This window comes from Polypterus senegalus, chromosome 8, assembly GCF_016835505.1.
Source record: "Polypterus senegalus isolate Bchr_013 chromosome 8, ASM1683550v1, whole genome shotgun sequence".
In the NCBI taxonomy this organism is placed as follows: Eukaryota; Metazoa; Chordata; class Cladistia; order Polypteriformes; family Polypteridae; genus Polypterus; species Polypterus senegalus.
The window spans coordinates 140,022,464-140,039,282 of NC_053161.1; the positions used below are offsets into that span (position 1 = coordinate 140,022,464).

The 16,819-nt window shown below is 37.4% G+C and overlaps 1 protein-coding gene across 1 annotated transcript in view; it reads left to right on the top strand.

The window, feature by feature from the left end:
• LOC120534598 (EF-hand calcium-binding domain-containing protein 6-like) overlaps positions 1-16,819 on the top strand; it is a 204,716-nt gene that overhangs the window by 86,352 nt on the left and 101,545 nt on the right. The window contains exon 3 of the mRNA XM_039762187.1: positions 11,598-11,779. Within this exon, the coding sequence (XP_039618121.1) occupies positions 11,598-11,779 (182 nt within the window). The remainder of the gene's footprint in view (positions 1-11,597; positions 11,780-16,819) is intronic.

Here is a 16,819-nt window from a genome sequence, read left to right on the forward strand (position 1 = left end):
CATGTTATGGCTTGACATTTCCCTCTTTTAGTACCTTGAAAAACCGTTACAAAAACCTGAAACTTAGGTAGTGTCATTCCAGGCTGTGAGTGCCACTAAGGTGTTAAGTGACTCATTATATTCGCTTATTGATTTTTTGCAGTGCTTGAAATTTAATGAGTAGTTTGTAGTGAAGTTTCTGTTTTTGCCAGACTTTGCTAAATTCTGTGAATCAGCACAACTGGCATATTGCATCTGCCTTGACAGTAGCTTATTCTAAGAGCTTTCCCAAAAGCAAGAAGACAGTAGATGCTGTCTGCAACATACGTAAGGTTTAAACATCAATAATTAGGTGACACTAACTCAAATTTACTCCACAAATTTTTGGGTCACTCAAGTAACACTCTGGGTGTGATGATATCTGTGGTTCTTTGAGTATTTATACAAGGACTGCTGTCCTGTTGTCCGTCTTCTAATCCAACTAATGCACTTAATTAATAATTTATTCACTCAAATTTGTGCACTTTCCACAGTCACATGCTGCTCTAAAACATTTTTTCTAACTCCAAGTCTTCCATTTTTAAATGTTCTGTACATTTGTGATCAATCTGAAAGTCTTTTAAAAAAATGTTTGTGCTGGTGGATTTATTTTTATTTCACAGATGGCAGAAGTAAACCACTGAAACACTGAAACTTTTACCACAAGACAGACAAAGGTCAATTAATCAGACAAACTTTCTTATATTGAGCAAATTGATCAGTCATAGCCAAGGAAGCAATGTCTTAATACCAAAAGATGCAAACAAAGTAATTGGTTTTGTTTCATTTTTATTTTTAAGGCAAGTAGGACAGCAATGTTAACAAAGACTAACATCATCATTGAAAGAATGCAAAGAGTGAAAGCAATAAGAAAAAATTAATTTTAAGGAAACTATGGAGAAATTATCCAACAGGAGCAACAAGTAAATTTTACCTATGGATACTCTTAGCAGCTATCAGCGGATGTTGCTTTTTTGGCCTGTCTTACTCTTTCTGACTTTTTCTTTCTTTCTTGCTCACTTGGGCCTTTCTGCTGGTATTCTACAGTTTGATCTCTTCATACCTGATCCATCTTACAGCGTTTTCGTTGCTCACTATTGCACCTGTGGCTTTTGTAGCCTTGAAATGCTGCTTCTTCTATAGTGCTTGTATGACCCTGATTCTATCAGTTGTACACTATAATTTTATATACTTTGTGTTTTCCCTTTCTTCTCATCTAATGCCTGCCACTGGCCATTTTTCATCAATAACCATTCTCACAGTCTCTCTTAACAGCATCCTTACAAGGCTGCTTTCTCATATGTTTCTATCAGAATCTTCCCTGTTAATACTACTTTGTGTCTGCTGTTTTCTGAGCATCAGTTGCCACATTCTCTTTCTCACTAGTATGTATTATAACTAAACTACATCCAGATTCAGTCTGGACAGAAAAAGTATGACAATGCCAGATGTAAAAAAAGGGCCTAAGTTTGCAAGCAGAATCTTATTCACACATGTTTCACTGCATACCTTTTTTGGATTAAATTTCAAGTAGTTTTCAAAAATAGTAACAAAGGTGTAGTAAAATGCATTAGTAATACAGGCATGTTTATGCTACATGACAATGCTTCATGTTTATGTTTATGTAATTTACAACATGCTGAAATGCAAAAATGCTACAACAGTGACACGTACAGTAGCGCAGTGGTAGCGCTGCTGCCTTGCAGTAAGGAGACCTGGGCTTGCTTCCCAGGTCCTCCTTGTGTAGAGTTTGCTGTGCTGGCTGATTTAAGCTCCAGCATGACCCTGTGTTAGCATATAGCAGGTTGGACAATGACTGACTGTCAGTGACACACATTCCTTTCTTGGTGTCTCTACACAGTGTTGAAATATATGTTGACACATGATGCAACCTGCTAGTTGGTACTTCCTTTTGTTATTGTATTATTCAAGCAAACAAAAAGCAATTAAACTCGAAAATATTATTTTTCATGATAAATAGTAATGATTTTGTTTAAAAAGCAGTAAGTGATAGCACATTAAGAACAAAATTCGTCATGTATACAGTATATAAATCAAATACACAAATGAATCAAAATACATCGACAGTTGCTTTACAATTGCGTCATGACATCCTTTTAATTTTAACCCTATTGAATTATCAGGTTCTTACTGATTCCACTGCTATTGGGAAGTATCCCACCTTACAGAGCTCCAGCCCCTAATTACACTCTTTATTTGCCTCTTATGCTCTTTTGTAGAATTTCTTTTTATATAAGATAAGATGCCTTTTTTTCTGGGGTACTCTGCACTAGAAACAGTAATCAAATATTTGTTTCATTTGTAACGTATATGAAAATTATGTTTGTTTTAGGTTTGTTTAATTGGAATTGCACTGTACAGCAGTTTATATGTCTGTGTGGCCAATGGTTTTGCATAAAGAATATTTTGCTAATTTGTAAATAATATTGTAAAGAACAACACAGATCCATTGTGATTCAATTTTTGCCTATTTTTTTTGTAAAATTTCTTATATTTGGGTAAAAAAAGTGAAATTTTGTAAGACAATTCTGCAATTCTTAGAACACATAACTTGAGAGACAAAAGTATAGGTGTTGTTTTTAATAAAGATTCAATACACCACTGGTATAATAAATATGTACACCCAATACCATTTTGTGTGCTTCTTCAGTCCTTTAGTGGTTGCTTTAACAGGGAAGCTTAAAAAGCAAAATCAGAAAGAGTTTCAACCTCATGAGCCCCTGAACAAATACAGTATAGTAATAGAGATGAAGCTGAATTTGTATCATTGACCTCAAGGGCTATCTTTGCTCACATGATAATGATCAGTCTGATTACGTACCTATTTCACCTTACTTGAAGTATGTAAAGAATATTAGTGTAATACAGAAAAAAATAACAATAAATTCATACTTTTTGAATACAATCAAACATGAGCACAAAAAAATCACAAACAAAAATGACATGGAAAACTTAATGAAAATCATTTTTAGATCTTAAAATTAGGATCCATGTACAACAGGGTTGCTGCAGTGCCCCAGGACGGTGACCTAGGCAAGGAAAGTAATAATTAGCCCAAAACACGTGGAATTGAAAACCTTGTAGGTCCAAACTGGGTCAGAAATAAAAGACAAAGAGTAAAAGACAGTAGAACTTCATAAAGACATTCAAAAACGTTGGCGCCATACACATGCAGAGCAGGTTACAGATTATGAAAGCAGTGGAATTCAAAAGGCTCAAAAAAAACCTTGGCACAATACACATGCAGAGCAAGTTAAAAAACATAACAGTACTACAATTCGAAGTTGCCAAAAAAAAGAGAGTATAGATCGCATTCAAGCAAACAAACAGAAATTATTACTCGGTGAAATAACGGAACAGCAAAAAAATCGAATATATGGACATAGGTAATATGTTGGAAGTATGTAGATATTGTAAGGCTTTAAAGATTAAGTCGGAGACTTGTAGATCTCTAATTCGTGTTGCAATCAGGAAAAAGTACTGGTCCTTCCCGAAGAGGCATTTCCGCAAGAATTAAAAGATTTGTTGTTTGGTGAAAGTGAAATCCACAAATAGGCCCTACTACAGGCAAAATGCGTCTACAATAATCTTTTCGCGTTAGCATCATTCAATGAACAAAACGTTGATTTACACAATAATGGACCATATGCTATGAGAATCTGTGTTTTCACAACAATTACAGCTACAAGAAGTTTAACTTTAAAAACAGGTGTATCTTTATGATCACGGAGAAGCGATGCAACATAGAATCGAAAGAGTTAAACGATCTGATGTAATAGAAATTATACAGCCACTAATGGATACAAATCCATACGTCCAAAAGTATTGCACTTTACACGAAATTTATCAGCAAAACACGGACAAATAAATTGTCTTGGATTTCTATATGAATCCGAAAGATCACAGTCTCAGTAAGCCCACATGTGACAAATTGTCAGCGATAATATTTTCGAAAGACAGAGATATCAAAGACAGAGTAGATATTTGTGTATATCCAAAGACAAAGCATGATTCGTCATTTATGTCAAATACATCGCCATATACCGACCCTTTACTCTTTCATTTGCTTTTCCCAAATGGTGAAACAGGATGGTTGCATAATATGAAACAAACACATTCAGAAAAAAAATGAATAACACCCACACAATATTTTGGGTCAAAATTAGCGATACGTTCCCATGTATTTAATCCACTTCTATCATCTCAATGTCTATCGCAACATTACATTATTAATGCATATGTAAAAGTTGCAGTTAATCGTCTCTTCTTTATTAAATCTAATCAAGCTAAACTTAGAATGGAACATATGCAAGGTTTCATTGATCACGTTCAAAATTAAAAAATCAATAGTTCAGACAAATTCAAAATAGGTACAGAAGTAATATTACCATCATCATATCAAGGTAGTCCAAGAGCATTGCAAGAGTTATATCTTGATGCAATGGCAATATCCAGAACTGTCGGTCAGCCAGATTTATTTCTTACAATGACGTGCAATCCACAATGGTCAGATATCTGCAGCTTCTTGAGAACAATGCTACCAGCTACATCGGCTCTGGATATTCCCACTTTCTTAAGTAGATTGTTTTATTAGAAAGTCTTATTTTTATTGAATGAACTTGAAATGGGAATATGCCATTCGTATTAAACCGTTTACAGTTTCCCGTGAGAATAGCTTTTGCAATGACAATTAACCAATCACAAGGACAAACATTTGAAAAAGTCAGTTTATTTATAAGAGACAAAGAAACAATATTCACGAATGGCCAATTATACGTTGCATTATCACGCTGTAAGACCAAACAAGGAATCAAAATTCAGTGCGATCATGAAGAACAGTTCATTCCAAATATTGTTTTTACTGAAGTTCTAAAATAAAAAGTGAACATAATGCGTATGACAATTCCCATAGAAAAAAAAAAAAAACTTTAAATTGTGTTTACATCTGACCAAACTCGGGGGTTGGTGAGAGAAGCGAGCAGGGAGCTCCACCTCGTAGTTACAATGAAAAACATTAAGTTGCAACTTGCTTAATCAGTTTAAACCCCTGGAAAAATGAGGCAAATGAGTTGACTTCTTTTCAACAACAAAAATGATATTACGTGTAACAGAAACACCAAATACATCAACCTACCAAAACATTGATATAATCACAGTAGGAAAGGTACGTCTAGTGTCCACTGCTGTACTAATGCAGATTTAGCATTCGTGCTTCATGTGATATGTATAGAAACACAATCACCAATGCACATAATCAGTTTTTCAGCAGATGACAAATGATTTTTTTGTAATTTTTTTTCTGTTTGCGCATCAAAGGGTAGAATGTCAGTGCAGTCTACCCACACAACCATCTCTGCCAATTGTGTTAGTGTAGCCCATCACCGCATTAGACATAGTGATCTTCACATTTCCAGTGACATAAACATAGACAGTTGCTACATTGTGAACAGTGCTTAGGAGGTAGGAAACATACGCCTTTTGCATATTTTTGATGATCCCACAATTTGTACAGTTTCATTTTCGGTCAGAGATGGGTTTTGTCATAGTCATTGTTATTAGTGAAATGCAGCTATTTCATAATGAACAAAAAATGGCACTCATAACTTCGACGAAAATGGGTGTCAACAAAAACCAGTTTGTAGAACAGTACCATTTCTGGACTAGTTTATCCATTATGCCCTGCACTATAAGTAAACTGAAAACACCCACGTCATCTGCAGTGGAGGCTACACCTGGCTTCAACAAAAAAAATGGTTTACTGTGACTTTTCTGCCGCTGCCTAGCATATTGGTTTGCTTCAACAACTATTTTCTCCACCAAATTATAAATAGTCCAGGCAGTCATGATCAACAGACATTTTGGACTATGGTTACTTTTAAATGGGCAGCAGTAGTATGACACCAACAACAAACATGAACATCATTGAAATTTGACAGGTCAAAATCCACAGAACAGTTGTCGCTTTCACTACCCAAAGCAATGTCTAATGACTAATTCACAGTGTCATCACTATTGCTCGATTCAAGCAATGGTTCAGTTCCAGTTTGTTTTAGAACTGGCTTTATGGCTTTTTGTTTGCCATTGTGTTTTTGGTTAAAAGCTCCTTCACACTCATGAATATTGTTGGGTTACAATAGAAGTTCCAAGAAGTCAAATAATGTAGCATGATGTTATTTCATCATCTAGATGGCAGCAGAAAACTCTCCTGAGAGTTACTCAGGCTTAACACTGTAAAGTGGATTATTACATGTCACCCCGAGTCTGACTCTGGCTTGACCATACTATAGAATTCTGAGCCATGCTTGGGGCTAATACCAGGGAGGTTAAGTAATACAACAAAACTGTGAGCGTTCATTAGTTAAAAAGCCTTTATAGTCGTTTTTAATCACCTTATGAAAGAAACTACCAATAGTTGATACTAATTGTACCTGATTGGTTGTTATTGTAAGTTATTAATTGATGTACTTTCTTTTTGCTGTTTGAACTCCTAGAGGTTTAGTGGACTCGTATTGTGTAAGGAAATCATTTGTTGACATTGTTCAAGTAAGGTTTGCATATTGCTGCTTTTTGCAATTTATAAAAGTACAGATTTTGAAATTTGTAAATAATCCCATTTGTGTTGTGTAGCAGTTTAACTGGAACCATCGGAATTAAAGTTACTGGGATATAGTTGGGCGGGAAACACTAACATTGTGTATCAGAGTTTTGAGAAATCCTGTTCTTTCCGTTTTGAAGAGAGATATATAAAAATTGAAACAGGAAAATAGGCCAATGCCAGAAATTTTGTCAAAAAGTTGAATAACAATAACTCGTCTTTCATTTGTGGTACAGTATCAACTGGTGGTAATATTATGACAAGCCTTGTGGACATGCCTGTTGATGAAGTCAGAATGCGGTAGCAGCTTTGCGCGGCCAAAGTCTGGCTTTGCCCCCTTGAAAACTTTGATAGGGCATATAAGAAAGACCAAATCACCAAAAGAAGCATTTATGTCAGGGGTTCTTAATTTTTGGGTTACATTGTAGTTTTCTGGTAGGGATTGTGTGGGTGATAATTATGTGAATCTCATCACTGCAAGTATTTGCAGCTAAGTAGCTGCATATGTCACTGTTACTTTAACATTAATGATAGTCGTCCTTTTTTAGACCTGTCATGAGCTAAGGTTGTGAGAAATTATAAAAACTATTTTAAAAGAGGTTAAGAACTCCTGATATATGTGATTGTGCACTACTGAAGAATACTTGTCATGGTGAGAGTGCAGCCCGTCAAGCGTGTCCGACTTCAAGTGGCAAAGCATAATGAAATGGAGGCTGTTCTCAAGTGACAAATAGATTCTACATCAGTGGTTTGCTCCCAGGAGTTAGCAAGAAGGTGATATAATGAGAGTGAAGATTCTGTCAAGAAAGGCAACTTTAGAAAATTTACAAAACTGTTTGCAAAGCATGTTCATATCTTGACAGCTCACTTTGTCATTATCTGTGTTTTGTGGAATTCTGGCATGTTGCAGTCCACACAAAGCTGTTTTATTGTTGTTTCTTTGGGAGATCAAGGATGAGGACAGAAGGCATTTCATAACATGTACAGCTACCCATTAAAATTAGTTACATGAGTATTGCTTGGTTAATTTAGGAGTGTTTTATTGTTTTTGTTTTTTATGCGTGAGATGCAAAAGCTGATGAAGAACTCTGGGATGCTGACAAGATTAGAAAAATACTTATTCAGATAAGGCAGTAAAGAACAGATGTAGGTGAGGTTTGGTGTTACTAATTTGTTTTCTCTTTTTATTATTGATAGGCACGCACAAAGTAGTTCAACATGTTTGCTAAAGTTCATATAACATAATTGTAATGTACAGAAATAATGAAGTCCTGAAAATCATTACAGAACCAGTGTGGCAACTGAAAATGTGTTTATTCTGTAGCATCATACAATGATGGTGTTCCATTATATCTTGTTCATTCTGCCTTTAACTTGATAATCATGCTGTGTAAGTCAGGAATGCTGGTGTGCTTATAATGTGAACTGTTGCTGTTAAAGTCCATTTAGTATTCCATTTAACTACATGGGAATAACTTTATTTGCTCTTTCATCTTGTTAAGAAGAGTTATGCTAGGAAAATTGAAGTATATGCGTAGTAAAGGGGAAATAGAGTGTTTTTTGATAATCTAACATAAGAAGCAATAATGGACAAATATTTTTACTAATGTTGAGTACATTATAATGCCCATGATGTTACATCCACAATTTTAGTGACGTTAAAGACACAGAAATAAAAGTAGGCTCTAATATGTGCATTGAGATTAAAACATAACAAATCTTGTCCTGAAAAGGGCCCTATTCCCCTTTATGAGCTATTTACCACCAAAAGATCTGTGCACATAACTGCTTAAAATAGACTAGAAATGCTAACCTCTTACAAGACCTTGTACAAAAAACTAAGCTAAACAAATAATATTTAAAATAATTTAAAACACATTCAGCATAGTTCGACCCACTGAATTGGAAAGGTGAAATGTCACAACTCAGAGCTTGTGAATGCAGCATAAGTCTTTAAAATTTTATTTCTTATCCTCTTGGCTTAATGTCACTGCCATCTTTAAGTGTTTATCTTTCCTAATCTTGATACAGGACATTGGAGTGAATGTATCATCATCAATTACAGACCCAAATTCATACTTTTCATTATGTTGCATAGACATCACTGAAATTTTCCTGTTCTGTAATACATTGTACATAGATAGTTTCTGGCCCATTTAATTTTTTCTTCTTATTTACCGTGGTGTTTGCTGACATTGTCTTTGGATTGCCATGTCCAATCTTTTCTAACATCATTAGCTCCTGTGGCTTACATTAACAATAGGCATTGCAGATGCATTCACATTGACCTTGGAAAAGAACAAAGGAACGGTCTTGGACATCCAGACAATTTTACTAAAAGGCATGTACACAAATTATAGAAAAAAGGAAAAAAAAATCCGCCAGGGGCATACTTCGTAAATTGAATTGAGTAGTTTCAATGGATGTATGGATAGACTGTTATGCTTATAATTTGTTAGTGTGAATAATTAGAGTAAAACTTTTTGTGTTTCCAGTTTTCTCTGTTTCTGTCTGTCCTTGCATTTTGGGGTCTTTGCCCCCTGAATCATCAAACTTTGAAATGAATTTAGAGGACAGTTTATTGATGGATAGCTGGACAGAGAAGTATTAGGGTCCAGTGTTGATGTGGTATCTTTTTCACTGGTGACTTAATGTTTACTAAGAATCTTCATTAAAGATTACAGTCACCCATTCAAACTTTCTCTCTCTCATGGGTCTCTACTGGAGGAGAAACTTACCTCCGGGGTCCGAACCATGTCCTATATAACAAATAATTAGTTAGCCCATTACAACAATAATCCAGCTCCCTCCTCTATTACCTTTTACTATAGCCTTCCATTATGGCCTTGCAACATTACAGTTAATTTCTTGCTTATTTTAGAGTGTTCACTAATGCTTTAAATGGACATCACTTGGCACATGGTACAATTACTCTGTAGTGTGTAATCAAATAATGTCATAAATTCTGCTGGTTTTTTTGTGCAAATAGGATGAAACTTTTATACATTTAGAACCACATCTTTTAGGGAAAGAGATTAAGAGTGGTCTGTTGCCTCTTTACTTTTTACATTTTCATCATACGGTTACTAGTCAGAGAGAGTAAAAGAAAAAATGTAAAAATCTACATATCTCTTGCCCTACAGGTATACTGTATCTGTAGCATCTTTTCTCTGTATACTCATGTGTGCGAACCCCTCTTGACTGATGCACCCTCTCATGTGCTTTCCTATAAAACTACTTCTCGCATGATTGTCGTTTTGAGTTGACTTGCTCGCATCATTTATGCTTCCTGTCTTTGAAAGTGACAGTCAGTGTACCTTTTATGTCTTTACTCCTCCTCATGTGTCTCACATTCACATTTCTTCTATAGGTCTAACAACCGAAAAAATGCAGGAATGCTGGTTTCTGCACCAATTCTTAGAGACTTTAAAATGAATCTATTATAAATAGATGGATGGATGAAATACTGTCATTTCTGTTCACCAATATTTGAATACAAAATATACAAGCAAACCTTCTTTCTTGCCAAACTGGAGAATGGTGGTATCTGACCTGATGTTGCATTGGAATGAATGTTTTATTTCATGAAGCCAGAAAGCACTTCTTTACAAAAATGTGGAGCCATGTAGTTGAAGCAGAAACCCTGACAGTACTTAAGATGTATCTGGATGAGATATTGGGACAGCCTAGCTATTATCTAAACAAACAAGCTTTATAGACTGAATTACCTCTCATTTGTCAAGTATCTTATGCTCATGTGTTCATATAAGGTGTCTTTATCATTAATACTGATCATGTGATGACATCACATGTCATGACAAAAATGATCACGTGAATATCAACCAGTATCACCAATGTGGCACCTTTGATCAAAACAAGAGCTACAATGGTGGTGCAGCATTTTGTTCGTAACAAAGAAAATTATAAAAAATCATAGGAAAAATTAAATATTATGCCATAGAGACAAAACAATAATCAGTTTTGATGTCTCACTTTGCTGCTTGCTATACACTTCTTTTACACTTTCTCTTTAAATTCCACTCAAACAGAAACCCAGCTTAGACAAACAGCATGCATATATACATTGTAAAAATGTACTGAATTTCAGTTTGAATCCAAGACTCTGCTATGTATGAAACAAAAAATGACCACAAAAACAGTTCATGAGTCATCACTTACTGTGATTAAATCAAAGCCAACCATTTCAGTTTTGTATAGAATCATAATCTAAGGGGTTAGTGATGGCTGATAAAAAAAAACAAAGACTTCAACATGACATTAAATCCTGGGTTTTTAGGATATTTGGACCTAAGACATCAACACAATTCACATTATCAGTGGGTTTTAGATCTCGGTAATTTTACTTTACACCACTGACTTTGCCAATTTCTTATAGTTTTTGAATGTTTGTGAGGACTAAGATATTCAGGGGAGGTTTTACAAAACAAACAACACATTCAAATTTACAGGAGCTGTCAGAATATCAGCTGCAAAAGCTCATCAGTTTATCCTAGCTGTCAAGGCAGAAATAATGTGCATGTTTTTCTTCTTTTGTAGTAGAAAATCTTCCCTTTTTCTAATCTTTTAAATCCCCTATGCCCAAAATCTTAGTGGGTGTGACTGTTGTAATACCATTTAATCTCTTACAATATTAGATAACTGAATTAAATGCAAACATAAACCTATTCAAGATTGTGTAATGCACAACAACAGTTTCACACCAGCATCTCTTTTGTCTTTAACCCTACGTTTTCTGATTTGAAACAGTGGTGAATATTGCTGGAAAATGTAATTAATATTGTATTTGTTAACTTGTCTGTTAATAAGCATCTGTCCTTTCATCAATGGTTTATTTTTGTCATCACTAGATCCTAAATATAATGTAATTTGTCTTAAAATAAGCCAGGTAATACACAGTGGAAAAGAGTAATCAGTATTTTTATTTTTCTTCCTTTTCTGAAAGGGTGGATCCTTTGCCTCACGATGCCCCAAAACCTCCTGGATACACTCGATTTGTCTGTATTTCTGACACCCACTCGAGGACTGATACGATTCAGATGCCATATGGAGATGTTTTCATTCACGCTGGGGATTTCACAGAGCTTGGCTTGCCTAGTGAAGTAAAAAAATTTAATGACTGGTTGGGTAAGCAATTTGCTGTTTAAAGGTTCTTAATACCCTAAAACATATTTATTAATATATTTATCAGATAGATTTATTTAATTTTATTGACAATCTGTGAATAAAATACTCTCTACAAAAGGGCATCAAAATATTATTTTATTGACATGGTATATTTATTGAAGATAACACATACAGTCTGGTGGAATTTTTATATGCAGCATCTACCATTAGATTCATCCTCTACATCTCTACAACTTTACTATGATGATCTACTTTGAAGAGTTCGGTATTGTATCATCTTGTAAGGTAAAGGCTGAAAAAGCAAGCTTACTCTATTTGTGTCTTCTTCTTTCGGATGCTCCCATTAGGGGTTGCCACAGCAGATCATCTTCTTCCATGTCTTTCTGTGCTCTGCATTTTGTTCTGTTACACCTATCACCTGCATGTCCTCTCTCGCCAAATCCATAAACCTTCGTTTAGGCTTTCCTCTTTTCCACTTCCCTGGCAGCTCCATCCTTAGCACCCTTCTCCCAATATACCCAGCATCTCACCTCTGCATATGTCCAAACCAAAGCAATCTTGCCTCTCTGACTTTGTCTCCAAACCGTCCAACTTGAGCTGACCCTCTAATGTATTCATCACACTCGTCACACCCAGTGCAAATCTTAGCATCTTTAACTCTGCCACCTCCAGTTCTGTCTCCTGCTTTATGGTCCTGTAGACCTTCCCTTTCACTCTTGCTGATACCTATCTGTCACAAATTACTCCTGACACTCTTCTCCACCCATTCCACCCTGCCTGCACTCTTTTTTCACCTCTCTTCCACAATCCCAATTACTCTGTACTGTTGATCCCAAGTATTTAGACTCCTCCACCTTCACCATCTCTACTCCCTGGATCCTCAAAATTCCACTGACCTCCCTGTCATTTACACAGATGTATTCTGTCTTGTTTCTATTTACCTTCATTCCTCTCCTCTCTAGAGCATATCTCCTATTATCGCTACAGATCACAAGGTCATCAGCAAACATCATAGTCCACGGGGACTCATGTCTAATCTCGTCTATCAGCCTGTCCATCACCATTGCAGCACCAAGAAAGGGCTCAGGGCTGATCCCTGATGTAATCCCACCTCCAACTTGAATGCATCCGTCACTCCTACCGCAGACCTCACCACTGTCACACTTCCCTCATACATATCCTGTACAACTCTTACATAGTTCTCTGCCATTCCTGACTTCCTCATAAAATACCACAGCTCCTCTCGAGGCACCCTGTCATATGCTTTCTCCAGGTCCACAAAGACACAATGCAACTCCTTCTGGCCTTCTCTAAACTTCTCCATCAACTTGGCATTAAACCATACTGCTGCTCACTAATCATCACCTCACTTCTTAACCTAGCTTCCACTACTCTTTCCCATAACTTCATGCTGTGGCTCATTAATTTTTTTCCCCTGTAGTTACTGCAGTCCTGCTCATACCCCTTATTCTTAAATATCGGCACCAGTATACTTCTTCTTCACTCCTCAGGCATCCTCTCATTTTCCAAGATTCCAATAAACAATCTGGTTAAATACTCAATTGCCATCTCTCCTAAACACCTCCATGCCTCCTTGGGTATGTCATCTGGACCAACGGCCTTTCCGTTTTTCATCCTCTTCATAGCTGTCCTTATGTCCTCCTTGCTAATCTGTTGCACTTCCTGATTCACTGTCTCCATATCATCCAACCTCTTCTCTCTCTCGTTCTCTTCATTCATCAGCCTCTCAAAGAATTCTCTCCATCTGCTCAACACACTCTCCTTGCTTGTGAGTACGTTTCCATCTTTATCCTTTATCACCCAAACCTGCTTCAAATCTTTCCCAGCTCGGTCCCTCTGTCCAGCCAATCGGTACAGGTCCTTTTCTCCCTCCTTAGTGTCCAACCTCTCATACAACTCATCATGGCGCCTTTTCTTTAGCTTTCGACACCTTTCTTTTCACCTTGCACCTTATCTCGTTGTACTTTTGTCTACTTTCTGCATCTCTCTGACTACCCCACCTCTTCTTTGCCATCCTCTTCCTCCGTATACTCTCCTGTATTTCCTCATTCCACCACCAGGTTTCCTTTTCCTCCTTCCTCTTTCCAGATGTCACGCCAAGCAACCTTCTTGCTGTCATCCTTACTACATCTGCTGTAGTTTCCCAGCTGTCTGGTAACTCTTCACTGCCACCCAGTGCCTGTCTCACCTCCTCCCTAAACTCAACCTTGCAGTCTTCCTTTTTCAACTTCCACCATTTGATCCTTGGCTCTGCCCTCACTCTCTGCCTCTTCTTGATCTCCAACATCATCCTACAGACCACCATCCTATGCTGCTTAACTACACTTTCCCCTGCCACCACTTTGCAGTCTTCAATCTCCTTCAGATCAACTCTTCTGCATAGGGTGTAATCTACCTGTGTGCATCTTCCTCTGCTCTTGTACGTCACCCTGTGTTTCTCCCTCTTCTTTAAATACATATTAACCACAGCCTTGTCCATCATTTTGGCAAAATACACTATCCTCTGACCTTCTTCATTCCTCTCCTTGACACCATACCTGCCCATCACCTCCTCGTCTCCACTGTTCCCTTCACCAACATGCCCATTGAAATCCGCTCCAATCATCACTTTCTGTCCCTTGGGTACACTGTTCGTCATTTCATTCAGCTCACTCCAAAAATCTTTCTCACCCATTGCACACCCAACTTGTGGTGCATATGCACTAACAACATTCAATATCACACCTCCAATTTCCAGCTTCGTAATCATTACTCTGCCTGACACTCTCTTTTCACCTCCAAAACACTTTTGACATACTGTTCATTCAGAATAACTCCTACCCCATTTCTCCTCACATCCACACCATGCTAGAACAATTTGAATCCACCTCCAATCCAACTTGCATGAACAATATATCAACCTTCCTTCTCTCCATCATATCTGCTAACTGTCCCCTTGCCAGTCATACTGCCAACATTCAAAGTTCCTACCCTTCCTGATGTAACCCTCCGCATTTATCTGGGCTTGGCACCGGCACAAAGAAACACACTGGATTGTGCATCCCCTGTGGCTGGGAAGCAACTGTATATTACAAACTTATGAGCATTGAAAAATATGGTGCCCTCTGTAATGTTTTTACTTGATGTACTTTTTTGCTCCATAGTTTGAAATTACAAATCAAACTAGATGTGATTAAAATGCACATGGCAGACTTTAATTTAAGGATATTTGTATTCATTTCAGTCACACCATGTACAAATGACAGTACTTTTTATATATGTCCCCTCACCCACCCACCATTTCAGGGCTCCATAATGTACAGTTGGGTAACAAAAATGTTTTCGATTATTCAGGTGTGTTTCATTGCTTCATTTGTGCAGGCATAAGATACATAGGCTTGCTTCTACCTACACACTACCTTTCAAGTCTGTAGCTGCCATTGTTCAGCATGATGACAAGAGCTGTGTCAATGCAAGTCAAAGAAGCATTATGAGGCTGAAAAACAAGATTTAAATCATTCTAGACGTCACTAAAACCTTGGGGTTACCTAAATCAACTGTCTGGAATATCATTAAGAAGGTAGAACACACTGGTGAGCTTAGTAATCACAAAGGGACTAGTTGGCCAAGGAAGACCTCCACTGCTGATGACAGAAGAATCATCATTGTGGTAAAGAAAAAGCCCCAAATGCCTGTCCGACAGGTTAGAAACAGTCTTCAGGATGCAGATGTGGATGTTTCAGTTACTACTATGTGCAGAAGACTTCATGAACATAATTACAGAGGCCACATTGCAAGATGCAAACCAATAGTTAGCCAGATTACAGTTTGTGAAAATGTTCTTAAAAGACCCTGCAGAATTCTGGAAAAAGATGAACCTTTGTCAGAGTGATTGCAAGAGCAAAGTGTGCTGATCAAAAGGAACTGCCCAAGATCCAAAAAAGACCACCTTGTCTGTTTAATAGAGGGGTAGGGAGAGGTGTCATGGCTTGGGAATACAGTGGAATCTCGGTTCACGACTATAATTCGTTCCAAAACTCTGGTCGTAAACCGATTTGGTCGTGAACCGAAGAAATTTCCACCGTAGGATTGTATGTAAATACAATTAATCCGTTCCAGACTGTACAAACTGTATGTAAATATATATTTTTAGTTTTTAAGCACAAATATAGTTAATTATACCATAGAATGCACAGCGTAATAGTAAACTAAATGTAAAAACATTGAATAACACTGAGAAAACCTTGAACAACAGAGAAAACTAACACTGCAATAGTTCACGCTATAGTGCTAGGAACCGCTTGCTAAAAACACTTTTTTTTTAATGAGTTTTTAGCACAGGGAAAAAAAATGAACATTTGAAAAATCCGTAATTTAATAAACCACCAAGAAAAGTAACATTTCCACAATGCACACTATGAACCGATCGCTGTAAACACAACTGAAAACAAAAACAAGCCTTTTCTACCTTATGTGTCCAGCCCTCCTTTCTCTGCTTCTCGCCGCCTCTCTCTGTGTGCGTGTGTCTCTCTTTTGTGAGTCTGGAGCGCCTGTGTGTGTCTCTCTCTAGTGTGCGCCTGTGTGTGTGCCTCTTGTGGCAGTAGGGGGCGCTAGTGCTCCCTTGAACCCCGAGGTAGAATTCCAGACACTAGGTAAAAGTCCAATACTTTTTATTTTTATCCACAGTGCACAAAGCACCCTCCACACTACTCATATACAATAAACCACAATACAACACTATAATCACTCTCCTCCTCGCCCAGACACTTTGCTCCTCCACCTCCCAGCACAGCTCATTGTCTGGTGCGAGGCACCGCCCTTTTATAGCCCCTGACCCGGAGGTGTTTCTGTCCCAACAGTCCACAGTTCCTTATTCCTTCTGGGTCAGGGCAATTAGTCCTTTACTTCAACCCGGGAGCACGACATTTCTTCCTGTCATGTGACCGTGACGTACTCCTGGGTCATACGGCATCACAGAGCCTATAAGCCCCCCCACAGCGACTCCTGGTGGTCCCCAAGGTATCCAGCAGGGCTGTGTAT